Consider the following 17,400-nt stretch of genomic DNA (forward strand, 5'->3'; position numbering starts at 1 on the left):
CTGTAGAGCACAGAAAGAGCTTTTAAGAGTTTCCTGAGTGAAGGAAGGGTCCGGACACATGCTGCTGGGAGAGATTTTTTTTCTACACACTTCTCTGTATCGGCAGGAAACGCTTTGTTCCCAGAGCTCAAGCCGGAAAAGCACTGAGCAGACTGGATGGTTCAGAAAGTTCTTGAAAGCATAAAAAAACATCCACTTACGTTTCTGCTACTTTGGACATTTTCATGCAGTGTCTGTCCAGCTGAGTGTTCAAGAACAGAATCTGAAAGAAATAAACAGGTTTAAATTTGTCCTAATGGTTTCCATTTTTTATACGTAATTATATTAGAACAAAAAAAAAATATATATATACACATAAAGTATGATGAGAATAGCCAGTAACCACTTGGGTTACCATAGTAACCACCAAGCAACTATCTAGCTATTTCAAGCTACCAGTTTCACCTTGGCTACCAAAGCAATTGCCAAGCAATTACTCAGCAACCCTCAGGGCAACCACTAGGCAACTGCATAGCAACTAAATAGCAACAGCATTAATTCAATGTTTTGGATTTATATTTATGCTTTGTATTAAACATTACTGTATTAAAACTACATTAAATATGGATATTGTGTCTTGTAGTGTAGAAAGGGACATTTAAATCAAAATTACTAATATTAATATTATTATTTGTGGAAACCATTTTATATTTTAGATCCTTGTAGAAATTAGCCTTAACCATTCAAAATCTTAAAATGAACGTACAGGGGTTGTACAATGAAACTGAAACACCTGGTTTTAGACCACAATAATTTATCGTCCCAACGGACGATACAGAGGTGCACACTGAATTCTGCCGTGATTTGGGCAGCCGTGGTTTTATGTTTTTTGGAAACGATCCAGGTTAGCACCCGAACATCCCTTTCAGACAGCTTTCTCTTGCATCCACAGTTAATCCTGTTGGATGTGGTTGGTCCTTCTTGGTGGTATGCTGACATTACCCTGCATACCGTGGCTCTTGATACACTTGCTGTCTTGGTCACAGATGCACCAGCAAGACGTGCACCAACAATTTGTCCTCTTTTGAACTCTGGTATGTCACCCATAATGTTGTGTGCATTGCAATATGCACACAACATAACAAAACTGTGCTCTTACCATGCCAATTGAACCTTCACACTCTGCTCTTACTGATGCAATGTGCAATTAATGAAGATTGGCCACCAGACTGCTCCAATTTAGCCAAGAAACCTTTCAGTTTCATTGTCCAACCCTTGTAAATTCAATGTCAGAATTTCAACATAAACCAATGCCTATTAGATAATGTTAATAAAAAGTTGTTTAAAGGTTGTCTTTCTATCATCAACCTTGTATTGATGATGTAATACAATCAAAAAAGTTTATTCTATGTTTTTTGCTACTAGGGTATTACTAAATCACTAAATCTGTACAACAGTTTTACATTTCCTTTAAGGAAATACACATCAATATACTAACTATTATTATTATTATTATTATTATTATTATTATTATATCCAAATAGGTGTGACCACGCCCCACTCCTAAATACCCACACTCACCTCCTTCTCTACATCCTCTTTGGTGTCCTTCCTGCTCTGTTGCGATTGTGTGTGTACAGGACTCTGCGTCTGTGTGTCTTCTGCTACACCATACACAGACTACACACACACACACAGAAAGAAATAGCATCATCACACATTCTCACTGACAGTAACACAGCGACAATTTCTGCATGCCAGTGAATGTGTTAGTGTACAGTGGAAAGCCAAACACACACACACACATACTCACACACACATACTTACACACACACACACACACACACACACACACACACACACACACACACACTACTTGCTCCACTTTGTCTCTCTTTTTCTGAAACTCTCACAAACTCACACACACATACAGACACAAGAATCGTATTTCTCACACACACTACCTTCTTGACTCTTTGGGGGTTCTTCATGCGTCGACACTTCCTGATGTCCATTTCTGTGGTGTTGACGCAGCCTGGCTGTGGGTCACATGATCAGTTATTCATTTGGCTTAATAGGTGGATAGACTAACAGACATTTAACTATATACTGTTATACAGTGTTTATGGTGTCCTAAAGCCGTATAATAACCAAATTAGTTTGGTAAAGGTGAATAATAGATTGGAAATCCATTCACACCACTGGTCGGTGGACATCCCAGAAGGCTCTTTCTTGGCTGTCGAGAATCTTCCTCTCGGTCTTGTCCTTTTTCCTATCAATCCTAGTTGAGGACAGAAGAAACAAATATGTATAGACTCTGATCAGCCATTACTTTAATACCACCTTCCCTACTGTGCTGCTTAAACAGATCTGACCATTTAAGGACTCCAGTAAAGGTGTATTAAGCATCAAAAAGTTACAGCCAATTCATTAAGTCCATTAAGTTGTTAGTTGGTGCTTCTATGGATTGCATCCATAAGCCTTAGATGTCCATTTTCCTGCTATTGGATTTGGATGTCCTGGACCTCTTATCAAAGTGGCTCAGATTCTTCATACTATGTTTGCCCAATTGGTTTGACCATTCTTATTTTAATTTAAATTTTAGTTCCCCCTGTATGAACTGACTGTTCTCTAGCTGCTTAATATACACACCCTTTGACAGATGCCAGTGTAAATCATTATAATCAATGATTTTACATCACCTGTCACTGGTTTTAATGTTATGGCTGACCAGTGTATATTTAATATATATGGAGTCAAATTGGGGTCTTTAATGCTGATGAGAAAATAAAACTGTCACGAAAAATATATACAGTACATTACAAAATATATACAGTACATATCTAATGGCTGGCAAAAAGAGCTGCTAATGATCACATTTACCAAACAAATATAATGAATGAATATATATACAAAATAGAGCATCTTGCTCCAGGCTTTATGAACATTGCAGTTTGCTTTTCATACAGATGGCAGTCAAAATACAAAATGACATGGGATATAATGGAAATTATATTGAATATAGTGAATGTTTTTCAATATCATGGAGGGAAATTGGGAACTAGCCCTCATCCTCTCACTGGATAATACATTCGGCATTGTCTCTTTAGAGTATTGAGGCATTTCTTCATCAGGTGTTATCTTGTGAGTATCTTGTGACTTGACCTATAGTTGTTCAAGTGAGGCATGCTAGAGGGTGACAGATGGATGGATGGTCATTCCAGTTGTGCAGGCACTTAACATTCCACAGTGTCCTCAGCGTCACGTAGGTACATTCATCATAGAAGGCATTCCCACGGTGGACAGTGCAGTGTATGGTAATGGTCATGATTGGAACAGACAAGTAAATCCCATCCCCATTTAATGGAGAAGGCCCTAAATCATAAATCATATCACATCTTGTTTGTCTTGTTTTTCCTTTTCTCTGTTCTTTCTGTTCCTGTTATGTTTTCTTGCCTGCCTGTTTCCATGTTGTCCCTAGCATGTTCTACCTACCATGTGGTCCTGTTTTGGCTCCACCCTTTTCTTCACCTTAGCCCTGCCTTGTCATTACTGTTCCCACCTGTGTCTAGTTTGTTACTCAGCCCTTTCGTTACCTTCCCCAGGTGTTTCTTGTTTCCTCAGTTCTCATATACCCAATGTCTTCCTTTGTTTTCTGTCATGCTTTGTTTAACCCTCTGTGTAGCTGATTTTATAGTGTTTATCTTTATTCTGTTTGTTTGATTCTGTTTTATCTAGCTAGTCCTGTGTTGTTTGATTTATAGTCTTTATATCATTTGTTTCCAGTCTTAGTAATTGTTATGTAATTTTCTTGTATTAAAACCTCTTTGCATTTGCATCCTGCCTCAAAGTCGTTACACATATCCAGCAGGTCTTTGCTTTCAGGCGATAAGACAAAAGTCATGGGACAAAATATCAGTTTTGACATGTCATTGTACTTTCAAACATTTCCCACTACTTAAACTATACATAAACATAGGAAACAAATACAATAGAAGGCAACTGCACAGATGCTGCACCACTTTACCCACTTTGAGGGATTATACCGTCAGTGTAAGAACAGCACCTAATAAAAATACCAGCAAAGAAGTGAAACACACCCAAGCGTGTCCTACAGTCCTACAGATTAAGCTGTAGGAAAACAGTGAGCACATGTCCTCATGAAAAGCACAGACCTGTGAGTGAGTGAAGCTAATTCATTTCCATTCCTGCCACTTCACCCTTATGTAACTGACATTTGCAGCACCATCACACACTCTTTCCTTCACTGATCCTGTTTTACTCTCCTTCACCGGCTCCATTCATCTCTGTCTCTCTCACGCTCTTCCTTCTGAGCTATGTGCTCCCGCATTTTTCTCAGGAAACATCAGACAACAAATGATCCTGGAGTGAGATTGATGGCGCGATGGAAATGACAGATGGCTTCAGACGGCCTGGGACTGTATTTGCAGTGTTTGACCATCAGATGAGGCTGTTGATCCAAAGTCTGAAATGAAAAGGCCTGGAGCCAAATCATATCACAGAGCTTAATAAACCGTAGACTATGTGGCAATAAACCCAACAATGAACACCTGCTCCCAAATCACAGGCATATTGATATATTGATATGTAAACAGAAGGCATATGTGTCTGCGCTCACTTTATATACTGTCACTGTCAGGACAAATACTTGTCGTTTTTAATCTATTCCGAATATGCCAGCTGTCATATTCCTACTTTGCAGGAAATTGTATGATGACTGAAACAACAGAAAGTATACAGAATACAAAATGAAGTAAAATCTTATTACGTCAAATTATGTTTTACACAATTTGTTCATACTCTCATAATGCAAAAAAAGGAAATTTATATCTGACCTTTTTTCTGCATTTTTATTTTTTTTCTTAATCTCTTAATCTTGTAGTTCTTTACATTGTGTCAATTAAATAATAAAAAAAATATTCCAAAGACTTCCATTGAAAGTTAGAAGGATTAATAGTTTGGAGATTGAAGAAATTTTGTGACAGCAACAATAATGAAATGATATAAATAGCCCACACACTAACGTACAAGCACATTGGCACAGCAGCATTTAGCTAAAGTCATACACATAAATGAAAATGTAAGTGAAAATACCTCACAAAGTCAGCAATGCAATCGTTTGTGTGTGAGTGTGAGCACATGTGTCATTGTATTGACTGTGTGTGTTTGGGTTTCAGGTGTAGGCTGGGCTTTCTATCGATGGGAAAGTCAACAGGTATGAGTGATAGGCAGCATTCGCTCCGTTTCCCTGACGACAGCACTTACTTGACCTGAGCCTCAGCCTGCATGAAGATGAACTCCCACTTTCTGGCGAAAGCTCTCTGCAGCCTGGCCAGGTTTTCCTGAAAATGAAAGAACACTGTAAGTACAGTTTAGTACATTTTCAATAGAAATAATACATTTTAATGTATGTTAATAACTTGTCATTGAAAATATGAAACAAAAACAAATCTGAAATTAGGATTCTGACCAAATGGAGCATCACAGTTCTTGACACCAAATTATACTTGAAAAAACTTGGAAAAAAAAACATGAAGGGTCAGTGCCTCGTCACTATTAAATTATTCTTTTTTCTAAACAGTGAATCATTGTTATCAGGGGTCAAAAAAACAGGGTCCAAATCTTTACAAAGGATAATATTCACATTTCAATTAATTGCTCTCCTTTAAACAATTAAAGCTCTCTTATATCTAAATTAAATAAAATATTACAATGCACTACATTTAAAAAGGCCACTGTTTGGTAAATTGCAGTGTTGAACTTCCTGTACTTTAAATGGAACTGCTCTACTGTAAGTCTGTATGTGTCTGTGTTGTCTTAAGGGTCAAAAATACCCACCACCATGTATTGCAGCAGAGAAAACCACCTAAATTATCTTTTTTCAGCTTGACATTTAATGTTTTTGGACTTCGTTAATACTTGTACTGATGAATACTTGTCTGACCAGAGGAGGATGGGTCCCGCCTTATATATTAGCCTTGATTTTCTGTCCTGCCGTCACATATCTGTAAAGCTGCTTTGCGGCAACATCCGTTGTAAAAAAAAAGCTTGATTTTATTAGATTTATGTTTTGCAGAAACATGTATATAATATAAAAAAATGAATAAATGCAAATTGATCAAATTCTACCCTTAATTGGTTTCACCGTTATTATGGTGTGTTTCTGTGTGTTTGTGGTAATAAGCATCAATGTTTTAAAGCTAATCTGGTCTAGAAGAGCCTTTCATCAGAACAATCAGCGCACAGCTCTGCGGCTGCTCCTCAATCGGCAGTAATAGCTGGGTGTATTTTCTCTCTCGGGGGACTGTAGTGATTTAGCTTCCTTTTTGCCTCAGAGTGTGTTCTCTCACCGCTTCATAGTCTGCTAGCTCCAGCCGTGTCTTGTTCTGCATGGTCCGCTTGCACAGATAGATGGCTGCGAGGGGTGATAGAGCAACAGAGGGAGAGTGAGAAAGGAACAGAGAAGCCCCGGGAGGCCAAATCTTATCTACCGGCTCCAATAAATCTGTTACACACACACACACACACGCAAACATGGACGTGAAGTGTAGGCCTCAGATTGGATTCAGTATCTCCCTGATTAGCCACAGCCTCTGTGAGCCTGATTTACAGTGCGGGGTGACTCTGAGGTGAGAGAGAACAGCTGCCCAGTGGCTGCTCAAACTGTAGCTGAAGTTAAAGAAACGTCCACCAGCCTGGGGTCAGAATAACAAATCAGGCCTACTGTAGCCACATGGCTCTCCAGGATCATACAGAGAATACAGATTCTATATCGCTGTGATTTATAACACCTAAAAAAGCCAATGGACAATTTTAGATCCCTCCAGTTTATCTTTAAATCAACTGTAATTGACTTACTTCATAATTAACAGATTAACAAATCATTAAACAAGCCTTAAGCTCACTGGCAGCCATTAACCTCACCCCAAACCTCATTATTTTCTTTTATATTTCTTTTTTTTTCTTTTTGAAATTGAAAAAATATATTGAAAATAACTGGGATTACACAAATAACCCAGCATGCACAGTTCCTTCACCCATAATCGAATCAACCGCTACACTGCAAGCTTCTCTCAGTTGTCAACAGTTAGACACCTCGCTTTGTCAGTAAAGGAATTCATTAAATGAAACCCTAGACCTCTCTGGAAGGCTTTACAGTGAGGTCTGGTAATAGGACTACTAGCAAGAACTAATATGAAATGATACAATAAATATCATGACACCGTGGCTATGATTCAGCGTATCACAATATATTGAGATACTGTAAACAAGGTGATACAGTGTATGTTCATAATATAAAACATACTACTTTTTAGCCACATCACAACAGTGAGATACAGCAGTACAGCAGATTTTAACCCAGATAATAAAAGCCCAGATCTATTTGTGAATACTGATGCCAAATTCAAATTTGATCAAATATGATCAGATAAATTCAGTGAGCAGCTCATTCATGCTGTAAATATGTTAAGGTTAAAATCTTGATGTAAACTGTATGTATGACACAACAACAGTACAAGTTGTATTTTAGCATTGAGTTCTAGAAAGCAAGTAAGCAAAGTAAATTTATATTTTAAAAATAATAAGTGTTTTGTTAAAATGGCTAGAACAGAGCTGTAGAAGTTAAAACACACTTTTAAAATGAGCTAAGTTTATCTACAGCACTAACCAAGTACACATACATTCTTTTCTGAGTAAAAAAATCACTATTATGCTGGTTTATAGCTAGTTTACAAGCTAGGCTACCAGTGTATGGTATGCTTTTGCTGAATGACCAGCCGGTTTTGAGATGGATGTTTTATTTAATTTTGATTGAATTTAACAAAAATAAAAAAAACAAGCTCTTCATGCCCACTGACACACATTTAACTATGTCTTTATGTGTGCACTGGAACTCACAAGCTAGTAAGGACTGCAGTAAGGAGTCAGTGTTGTTTGTTGTTCTATTTAACTGCTTCTGTACATGTCACCAATAATGAAAGCATTCAAACCTCATTTGTCTAATTATGAGCTTAACACACAATCAATATGTGAGTAATTAAATATAATTACAATTATAATGTTCTCCAAGCATCAATTCTGTATTTTTACCCTTTTTAAAAATTACAATTATACATGAAATTGATTCTTGAACTTTCCTAGAAGCACCCCTGCATGTAAGGGTTAATTCTGTCTGCCTTTGGTAAAGATCTGAAGGAAATGGAAAACATTTGCTTTAAAATGCTGAATACTGTATCATGCATGACACCATAAATATTAAAGACATGTGGAAATCAGCAGGTTCATCTCTCACCATAGTCCGTGTTCTCGGGCTCCCAGCAATTAGATGGCCAGAAGTATGGAGCCTGAAAGAGAGAGAAAGAGATCGAGAGAGAGAGAGAGAGAGAGAGAGAGAGAGAGGGATGCTGATTGCTTGTCTCCTTAAATAGACACGCACATTCATCCTCACGCCTGAAGTGACAGCAGCACTGCCGAGCCCTAGACTCATCATTTCTCTCATCTGCAGGTGCATATATAGAGGAACTAATTCCCTATTAAAAGCTCCGCCATTACCGCCATACTTAACGAAAACTCCAGACTCTTTATGCTTGCTGCATTTCCTCGACACATTACTGCTGAAGTAAATGAAGAAGAGCATTTAGAAATAAATGGTTCGGAAAGAGAATTTCACATGTACTGGAGCAGATTTGTAAAGTTTCATGTCTTTTATATACTATAATTAGTATTATATAATTATGGGTTCATCTTTATAATCAGTTAGGGTAGTTGTCCCAGTGCTGATATTCAGAAATGTCTTGATTATGGCTGTGTCTTAAGAAATCCTGTGAGGTGTTTTGAACGCTTTCTTGCTGCACTGTGAGTCAATCCATATGGGGGTTTTCTTCGTGTTCTCAAAATGATAGCTATTAGGAGCTATTAGACCTTCAAGAAGTGTGATTTTCTTCCACTGATCACCAGTCATTTTATAAAGACTTCTGTGACTTCAAGAAGAACACCCTCTTTCTTCAGCTTTAACCCCTTAAACTAATAGATTGTTATTCATTAAGAGTACAGTAAACTAAATCTATAAACTCAGTCTTAGCACTGCAAAAAAACGAAATCAAGACTACTATAAACTTAATGTTAAGACTACCATAAACTAAAACTAGTATAACTTCTATTTAGTAAAATCTAGGCTAAATTCAGTTTATATATAGTAGTTTTAGAATGTATTTAGTTGCAGTCCAAAGATTTAGTTTACAGTCATATGAAAAAGTTTGGACACCCCTATTAATCATAATCATTTTTAGTTCTAAATATGTGGGTGTTTGTAACAGCCATTTCAGTTTGATATATCTAATAACTGATGGACACAGTAATATTTTAGGATTGAAATGAGGTTTATTGTACTAACAGAAAATGTGCAATATGCATTAAACCAAAATTTGACCGGTGCAAAAGTATGGGCACCCATTTGAATATTCCTAACTACTTTTTACTGACTTACTGAAGCACAAAGCTCTTTGGAGGTGGTCTGTGGATTGTCCTTGACTGTTCTCACCATTCTTCTTCTTTGCCTTTCTGATATTTTTCTTGGCCTGCCACTTCTGGGCTTAACAAGAACTGTCCCTGTGGTCTTCCATTTCCTTACTATGTTCCTCACAGTGGAAACTGACAGGTTAAATCTCTGAGATAACTTTTTGTATCCTTCCCCTGAACAACTATGTTTAACAATCTTTGTTTTTAGATCATTTGAGAGTTGTTTTGATGAGCCCATGATGCCACTCTTCCGAGGAGATTCAAATAGGAGAACAACTTGCGATTTGCCAACTTAAATACCGTTTCTCATGATTGGATACACCTGGCTATGAAGTTCAAAGCTCAATGAGGTTACCAAACCAATTTTGTGCTTCAGTAAGTCAGTAAAAAGTAGTTAGGAGTAAGGTTGCCCATACTTTTGCACCGGTCAAATTTTGGTTTAATGCATATTGCACATTTTCTGTTAGTACAATAAACCTCATTTCAATCCTGAAATATTACTGTGTCCATCAGTTATTAGATATATCAAACTGAAAAGGCTGTTGCAAACGATTACGATTAATAGGGTTGCCCAAACTTTTTCATATGACTGTATCTATTTAGTTTATAAGACTACTATAAACTAAATCTTAAGACTACTACAGTCTGAACAGAATATTACAGTACTGAATCTTGGGACAACTCTAAACTCTACCAGTAAACAGACATGGCATAGACTGGAGTTCTGGGTCACAGTTTGGGGCTACAGTGAGTCCACTGTTGATGATGGGAGCCACAGCTCTGAAGAAAAGCTGTTAGCGTGATTCTATCAGTGGGAAGTGGTTGGAGGAGGTAATGTCCAGGGTGAGAGTGGAAACTGCACTTCAGGACACTGCAGTTATATAAGTCCTGAGGTGTTGGAGGAGTTCACCTGAGGATTCTCTCTGCTGCCCTGATTATGCACTGGAGCTTGGCTCTCTCTTGGGACATTCAAACCAGATGCTTTCAGATCAGAGGTTTTAAGATATTTTAAATGTCTCATTGCATCATTTTTAAAATGATTTAAAATGTCTCTAATGGTCTCTAGTATGAATAAATGCGTGTGACCTTTTTTTGTGGAAAAAAAGTGCTCAAGTGTTTTTTATTTAACCCTGCTTTAGATCACTGAAATAGAGGTATCTAAAGAAAGACAAGTTTTGGCTCTTGCTCTTAAATATTTATACATTTAAATATATCACCTCTGATTGGCTAACAGCACTGCAGCAGAGAACGCCTACCGCTGATGTTCATCACAACAACTCCTCTGCTAGACACACAGATCACGGAGAGTATGGTAGTAATTATTATATGTGAGCATAATTACCTTCAAGCAATGTGGTGATGAGTTTTTCTCCACAGAGAAAAAAGAAACATCATTTCCACTTCCTAATTAACAAGTACGTGAAGGAAAACCAGAAGGACTTTGTTTTGTGCTTCTCATCCTGTGCAGTAATCCATTCATGTTTTTGACTGACCAGGTGGTCTCTAAATCATCACGTGAATCATACCTTTGCATCATCATCTTATTTTAGCCATATTTAATAAAACATTTCAAATATTTTACTTAATAAACAAACAGAAAAAAACGAAAGAATTCAAACATTTGCAAGGAAAACAATGCGTTCCAGACATTTTACTAAGGAAAAGCATTTCATACATAAATTGTATTGGACCTGGTGGAGAATGATGCCACATCACTCTAAAGAATATTTTTTGTTAAAGCCCTAAACATTTTTACAAAAATACAGCAGACATTCATTAGACTTTTGGAAAATATTCATAAGACATATTTTATACATTCATATTTTGGGCTCCAGGTAGCCAGAATAACATAACTATTCAGAAAACACATTTAATTTAGGTTTGTTCTATACTAGTTCAAAGTTTGAAGAAGCAGTGCAAGAACTGGTTCAACAAAAGAACAGCTTAAAGGTCACCTTCCGTCGTTTTTTCTTTCATTTTAAAATGTCTAGTTGTGGTCTCTAGTATGAATGAATGACATGTGAGCCGTTTTTGTAAAAAAAAAGTGCTCAGGTGTCTCTGTATAGCTCTTTTTTAATGGACTGTTTTAGGGGTGTGTCCAAAATGACCGGATTCCAGCTTTGCTCATGAATATTCATACATGCAAACAGCATGCAAATATCTCTCCTCTGATTGGCTAGGAGCACTGCGACGCCCCTCCGCCGCTCTGCCGCTCACTGCCTCCCACCTCCTAACTGATGAGCGGTGATGTTGCGTCGCTTCAGCTCCGCCTCTGGGAGTTTCTCGAGCCAAGGTGGGCTGGTCTGTGAGTTTCTGCCTACGTAGGCAGAAAGATAATTCAAAATTCACCCGTTTTTCGGAGGGGGGGAGGGGGGATTTCTTTGCTTAGCTCCTGCAGACAATGGGGGCTGCAAAACAGTTTAATGTGCAGGTGTACACATTCAACTCGGAGAGACCTACTGTATTCCACAAAAAACAAGAAAAATCGGATTTTCGCGGAAGGTGACCTTTAAGAACCAATTTTTTAGGGTGTAGGTTTGTTCATATTTATTTTTGTAACCTCACCCCTGTAACCTCATATGAAAACATTACATTTCTGCTTCTCTGCACAACAGCACTTAATTTTTTTAAAACCTCACCCCTTTAGCCTCAAACGGAGACACTGCCTGTACCGTGTTGATTGAAATCTTATAAATCTTAAAATCTCAAAAGTTTCTACAGCCGGTCCAGACAGAAACATGGGCCAGGTAAAAATGATCTTTGATAAAGTCATTTGTTTACTTACTGTATTCCTCTTACATTTTGTTTTTAGAGTAATTGGGACCTAATGATCCTAAATGGCAAGATAATTTTTTCATTTTAAAATAACATGTAACTGTAAAAATAAAATACTGTCCGATAGAAGGATGTGACTTTCTGTACATTTTAGTTCTGTACAAGTTTAATTTTTATACTAGTCTACTAATTCCAAATAACTGAGATACATTAAAAGCAAATGTTTTGATGTCAGGAGAATTAAAATATTAAGCCAAAAAGCAAAAAGCAGGCAACCTCCACACACTAAGATAACAATACAACAAAGCTATTTTTCATGAAGGCTCTTTTAAATAAGATTAAAGACTCTGTCTCTCCTGAATGTGATAAAGAGACTCACGTAGAAGTCTGCCCAAAGTCATTTCATCTGTAAGCATGGAAAATTATTTATTTAACCCTCAGAAAAACCTGCAGCAGAAATTAAGCAGCTAAATTTTCTGCAATTATATTAGGCAGTCGGGAGACTGATCATCTGCTAACTGAAGGTAAATTCAGATTTACAGTAAACAGAAGAGAAGCTTTGTGTTGAATTATTTCTTACATCACTGCAGTTAAACACCAAATATAAAAGTGTTGTGTCTATTTGCCCCCCTTGCTATCCCGCCCTGATCTTATATTCCCTTAGAAAAGCTTCTTAGAATTCACAATGCATCCCACCTTGGGGCAGATGGGCTACAAAAGCAGAAGACCTCATCAGGTTCCAATACTCACCAATACTGGACAGTTTAAATATAGAAAAATGGTCTGTTTTGATTAATCTTGAATTCTGCTGAGACACACAGGTCACAATTTGGCACCAATAGCATGACTCTATGGACCCAGTCTGCCTTGTGTCAAACATCTACGCTGTTGGTTGTGGTGTAATGGTGCGAGAAATGTATTCTTGTCTCACTTTTGGGCAATTATTAGAAAACAAACATTGCTTAAATGCCACAGCCTATTTGAGCATTGCATTGTTGCTGACCATTTGCATTCTCTCCTTTACACATTTTATCCATCTTCTTCTGGTTGCCTCCAGCATGATAATACATCATGCCATAATGTTTTTTTTTGTGCCTTGCTAAATTACACTAATAACCTTTGAAATATAAATTTAAAAAGCTGATTAAACAATCATGTGTTTAAAGAAGTATAGGAATAAGATAAAAGTCAGACATGAAAAAGAACAGATTATAATACTGACTCTGATCAACAGAAGCTCACCTGAAAGCGGTAGAATGTCCCATCATCCTTTAGGGTGAGAACATGATCAGAGATGGGGAAGATGTATCCCTGAGCAGCAATCAGGCTTCCGATGTGTAAGGCCTCCGCTGTACAGCAAACAAGAATCAGTGAATAGTCAGTTTGTGTCACTAATTTTTAGACTAAGCTAAAAACTTCCAATGAAAAACATGTATTTTCATTTTTATTGTTTCAACCCTGTAGTTGCTTTGTACTCTGTGTAAATAATTCTGTATGAAAAGACTAATATAAAAGTATTATTTTAAAGTTAAGATTTCCATTCAAAGTAAAGAACATATTTGTCTTCTCTCCTTCTCACCAATTTTAAAATACATGTTTTTTATTTAATAGAAGCGATATGACTTCAAGGATTCAAGAAGACTCTATTGTCATTTACATCATTGTGGTACATGAGGTGGAACGAAATTGTCATCTCAAGGTCCAGTTCCACCCAAAAGAGCAATTATTATCTATAAATAGAACAAAATATAAAATAAAGTATAAAATAGCTAAATGGACATAAATATAAATAAGAAAAGGGGGGAAAAGTAGAAAAAGTAGCAACAACTTGAATCTCAGTATGAGAGAAGGTTATAAGGCATTTTTTTTCCTGTAGCAGCATGGATGAGTATTAATGAATAGCAGTAACATGATAGTGGTGTGTTGTAAATTCACCTACCTGGATCTTCAATGGAGAGGTTCTTCATCAGCCACTGAACAATGTCAGTCCCTATAGTTTATTAAAGAAATAAAGATAACCATAAGAAAACCAAAAAACAGTGTAAATTTAGTCATTTAACTTTAGATGTCAAGAGCACCCAATAACACTGTGTCAGTACTATCATTGTCTGTCTGCCTGTCACAGACCCTAGTTCTTCTCGAGAAAGACTCCATTTCCCAGGGTGCACCTCTGCTCAACCATCTGAACAAAATAACCCACTGCTTTCTCTCACTCATCGCCCGGTATTGAATCTACCCAACCCTTTTTGCTTCTTCGACCACTCTTTTGCCTAGCCCTTTGTTATTTTTTTTGCCATTTTGTTGAATTTTGTATGACCTCATTGCATGCTCACTCTGGTATGTTGTTTTTTATGCTGCCATTTGCTTACTGACCCTGCCTGTCCCTGACTATTCTTTTAAGCCTGACCCTTTATTTAAGAAATGTGTTTGGTATTCACACTTGTCTGACTTGTGTTTGGCCACCGTGACACACTGCTAACATATATATGATCTGATAGCATTCTTTGTCCTAGAATATCATAGTATTTAGTAAAAAAGATCTGTAATTAATCTAACTATAATCTAATGCAGTATATAAATGTTTAGAGACTCCTAATTAAAGCCTACCACAACATCAACACACCTAGTGGCAGTATATGCCATTGAGTTGTATGTATCTCACATCACCTCTAAGATTCATTTCTGTATCTTTGTACAATTACAGTGTGAAGCACACAACCTGCAACAGCTGATCATGTATTATAGTGCTCTACAGAGTGGCACATAATGATAAATATGAGCTAATCTAGCTATAAAAACAGTCTTTTTAGGTAAGTTAGCTGTTCAAACGCTGAATTTGAATGCTGAGTTCAGACGAGAAGGATGGAAGGGTGGAAAATAACTTAAAAATAACCTGATAATCTGTTCTGCTCACCTGTGACCACACTAGGGATCTTAGACATGAAGCTCTTGACTGTTCTGATTGGCACTCCTTCAGTCTCATCCTGGATTCGAGTCACTATATCCTCAATCTGCACACAGGGAAGAAGAAATGTCTTTTGAGTTCACAGCAACTGCAGAGTGTATAAGAAAACATCGAAAGATCGTAATACTACAATATTACGTTTCAAAATGCTGTATTACTTCTTAATAACACAGTGTAGATATTTAAATAATAATTTAGTTAAACAATAATTTACATGTAATGATTGGTGGCAGGCAGTAGTTCATTTTGTGTTGCGGGTTCCCTTGTTTCTTCTAATTGCAGTTCTCTAAATTGTATGACTGTATAATTTGCCATGTGTATATTTCCAGTGATTACAACAGATCTCAATATTCTTATGGCATAAAAAATGAAACTTTTCAGATTTTGTTTATATGGTCACTGTCCAATGAAAAACAAGTATCTCCAAAACAGCAACTTTACAGCAGAGAGCTAATACTTTCTTACCTTTCAATGGAAGTCAATGTAAAAAGAGTTTATTTCAGGTCATTTTGGACAATTTGTATTCATCCACTGATCAAGATATTTTGATACAGTGTAAGAGAGTTTATGTGTTCAAACTATGTAATAAAGTAAAAATGGACAAAAATAGAGATTCAATGATTTTCATTGGACAGTGACGATATGATGTTTTAATGTTTTTATTCGTGCTGTCAACATTAACACATTAACACATGACATAAGTGGTTTTATTTAGTAATGTGTTTATGCTGAAATATAGATTACTCCCTCCCTCCTCTCTCTTACACTTAGTATATTTATATATCCATTTTAAAAGTTTTAGTCTTAAGAAAAAGAAACAATGTCATTAACTGTGATTAATCATGCAATATTATTGTGATTAAACTATTTTCCTTATTCAACTGACACTACTAGTTTTTAATATTATGAAAGTTTTCTTAAGTTGGATTAAAAAAAAATCACATTAGCATATTAGCTAAAATATCTTAAAGGATCTTAGATTTTTGCTCAAAATATCACAATATATCACAGTGTATTGAATCATATGCCCTGTATCGTAATAGATACAGGTTCCTGCCAATACACAGCCATAGTAACTGCTGTTATTCATAATCATATTCCATCTCAAACTCAAATATATTATTATCATTATTTAAATACATTATAAATATTCTGATTTTATAAAAATATAGTTATTATATAAACCTCTAGCTGTGTTGGAGAGTGGAGATGAAACAGGCTGATAGTTACTGCAGTCTATAAATAATCTCAGCACTGGTGAAAAATGGCTTGTGCTCGACAGGAGAGAGGGAGAGAGTAATCAGATTAGGTAGCACTTTCTGCTGTTGAGAATGCGTGTTGTTATCGCCACTCTTGGGTGCTTGACGCTCTTTTTGCGTGTTTGCGCGAGTGGGCGACGAGGCCCCAGTCGCTTTGAAGACGCTTAATGCATATCTATATATAAACCCAATCAGAGCAAGCCGCAAACCACCGCCAGCTTGTGTTAGGTGCTGAGAAAACACAATGGAGGCTGAACAAAATGAGGACTCTTCATGTTATCTGAGAGTAGCCACAGTACACACACCATCAAGCATGTTAAACAACACAGCAGAAATCTCTCTCTCTCTCTCACTCTCTCTCACTCTTTCTCTCTCTCTCTCTCTCTCTCTCTCTCTCTCTCTGCCAAGCAAATCTGTGAATACACTCAGACACACTCAACTCAGTCACACATATGAAGCAATACAATCACAAACACTGCACGACTACATGTTCAGTGTACGTACAACTCTTTTTCAGATTAAAGAAAGTCAGAGAAAACCCAGTTATTGTGTTCACAAAAACAGGGAAAATGAAAGCTTCCAAATAAGCAGATCAGTCTGGAAATATAGTTTATGCATTGCTGATCAGTGCAGTGTGAGCTACTTTTTCTTATTATCATCCAGATTTCTCTCTACCTTTAAAGTAGGGCTGTGAATCTTTGGGAATCCCAAAATTCGATTCAGAATCCATTCTTGGGGTCACGATTCGTTTTTTTTTTTTTCAGATTCTTTCAAATTGGTTGGATTTCTTTTTCTTCATTCTCCATACTTTAGCAGTGCAACAACAAACACCGTAACACAACACTACACACCCCTCTGTAGCCTAATAGGGAAAAAAAAAGC

The 17,400-nt window shown here is 36.9% G+C and overlaps 1 protein-coding gene and 1 long non-coding RNA gene across 2 annotated transcripts in view; one reads left to right on the forward strand and one right to left on the reverse strand.

The window, feature by feature from the left end:
* The window catches only part of rgs6 (regulator of G protein signaling 6), a 142,608-nt gene that overhangs the window by 12,154 nt on the left and 113,054 nt on the right, over positions 1-17,400 (reverse strand). The window contains exons 3-12 of the mRNA XM_007231518.4: positions 15,209-15,305; positions 14,234-14,284; positions 13,537-13,643; positions 8,294-8,345; positions 6,351-6,415; positions 5,266-5,342; positions 2,179-2,260; positions 1,944-2,018; positions 1,561-1,659; positions 201-262 (exon numbers count right to left, since the gene is read on the reverse strand). Coding sequence (XP_007231580.3) covers positions 201-262; positions 1,561-1,659; positions 1,944-2,018; positions 2,179-2,260; positions 5,266-5,342; positions 6,351-6,415; positions 8,294-8,345; positions 13,537-13,643; positions 14,234-14,284; positions 15,209-15,305 — 767 coding nt within the window. The remainder of the gene's footprint in view (positions 1-200; positions 263-1,560; positions 1,660-1,943; positions 2,019-2,178; positions 2,261-5,265; positions 5,343-6,350; positions 6,416-8,293; positions 8,346-13,536; positions 13,644-14,233; positions 14,285-15,208; positions 15,306-17,400) is intronic.
* LOC111189610 (uncharacterized) overlaps positions 1-17,400 on the forward strand; it is a 29,798-nt gene that overhangs the window by 2,157 nt on the left and 10,241 nt on the right. Inside the window, exon 2 of the long non-coding RNA XR_007440764.1 lies at positions 5,178-5,361. This is a non-coding gene — a long non-coding RNA (uncharacterized LOC111189610). The remainder of the gene's footprint in view (positions 1-5,177; positions 5,362-17,400) is intronic.

This window comes from Astyanax mexicanus, chromosome 1 (assembly GCF_023375975.1).
Source record: "Astyanax mexicanus isolate ESR-SI-001 chromosome 1, AstMex3_surface, whole genome shotgun sequence".
NCBI classification, from domain to species: domain Eukaryota; kingdom Metazoa; phylum Chordata; class Actinopteri; order Characiformes; family Acestrorhamphidae; genus Astyanax; species Astyanax mexicanus.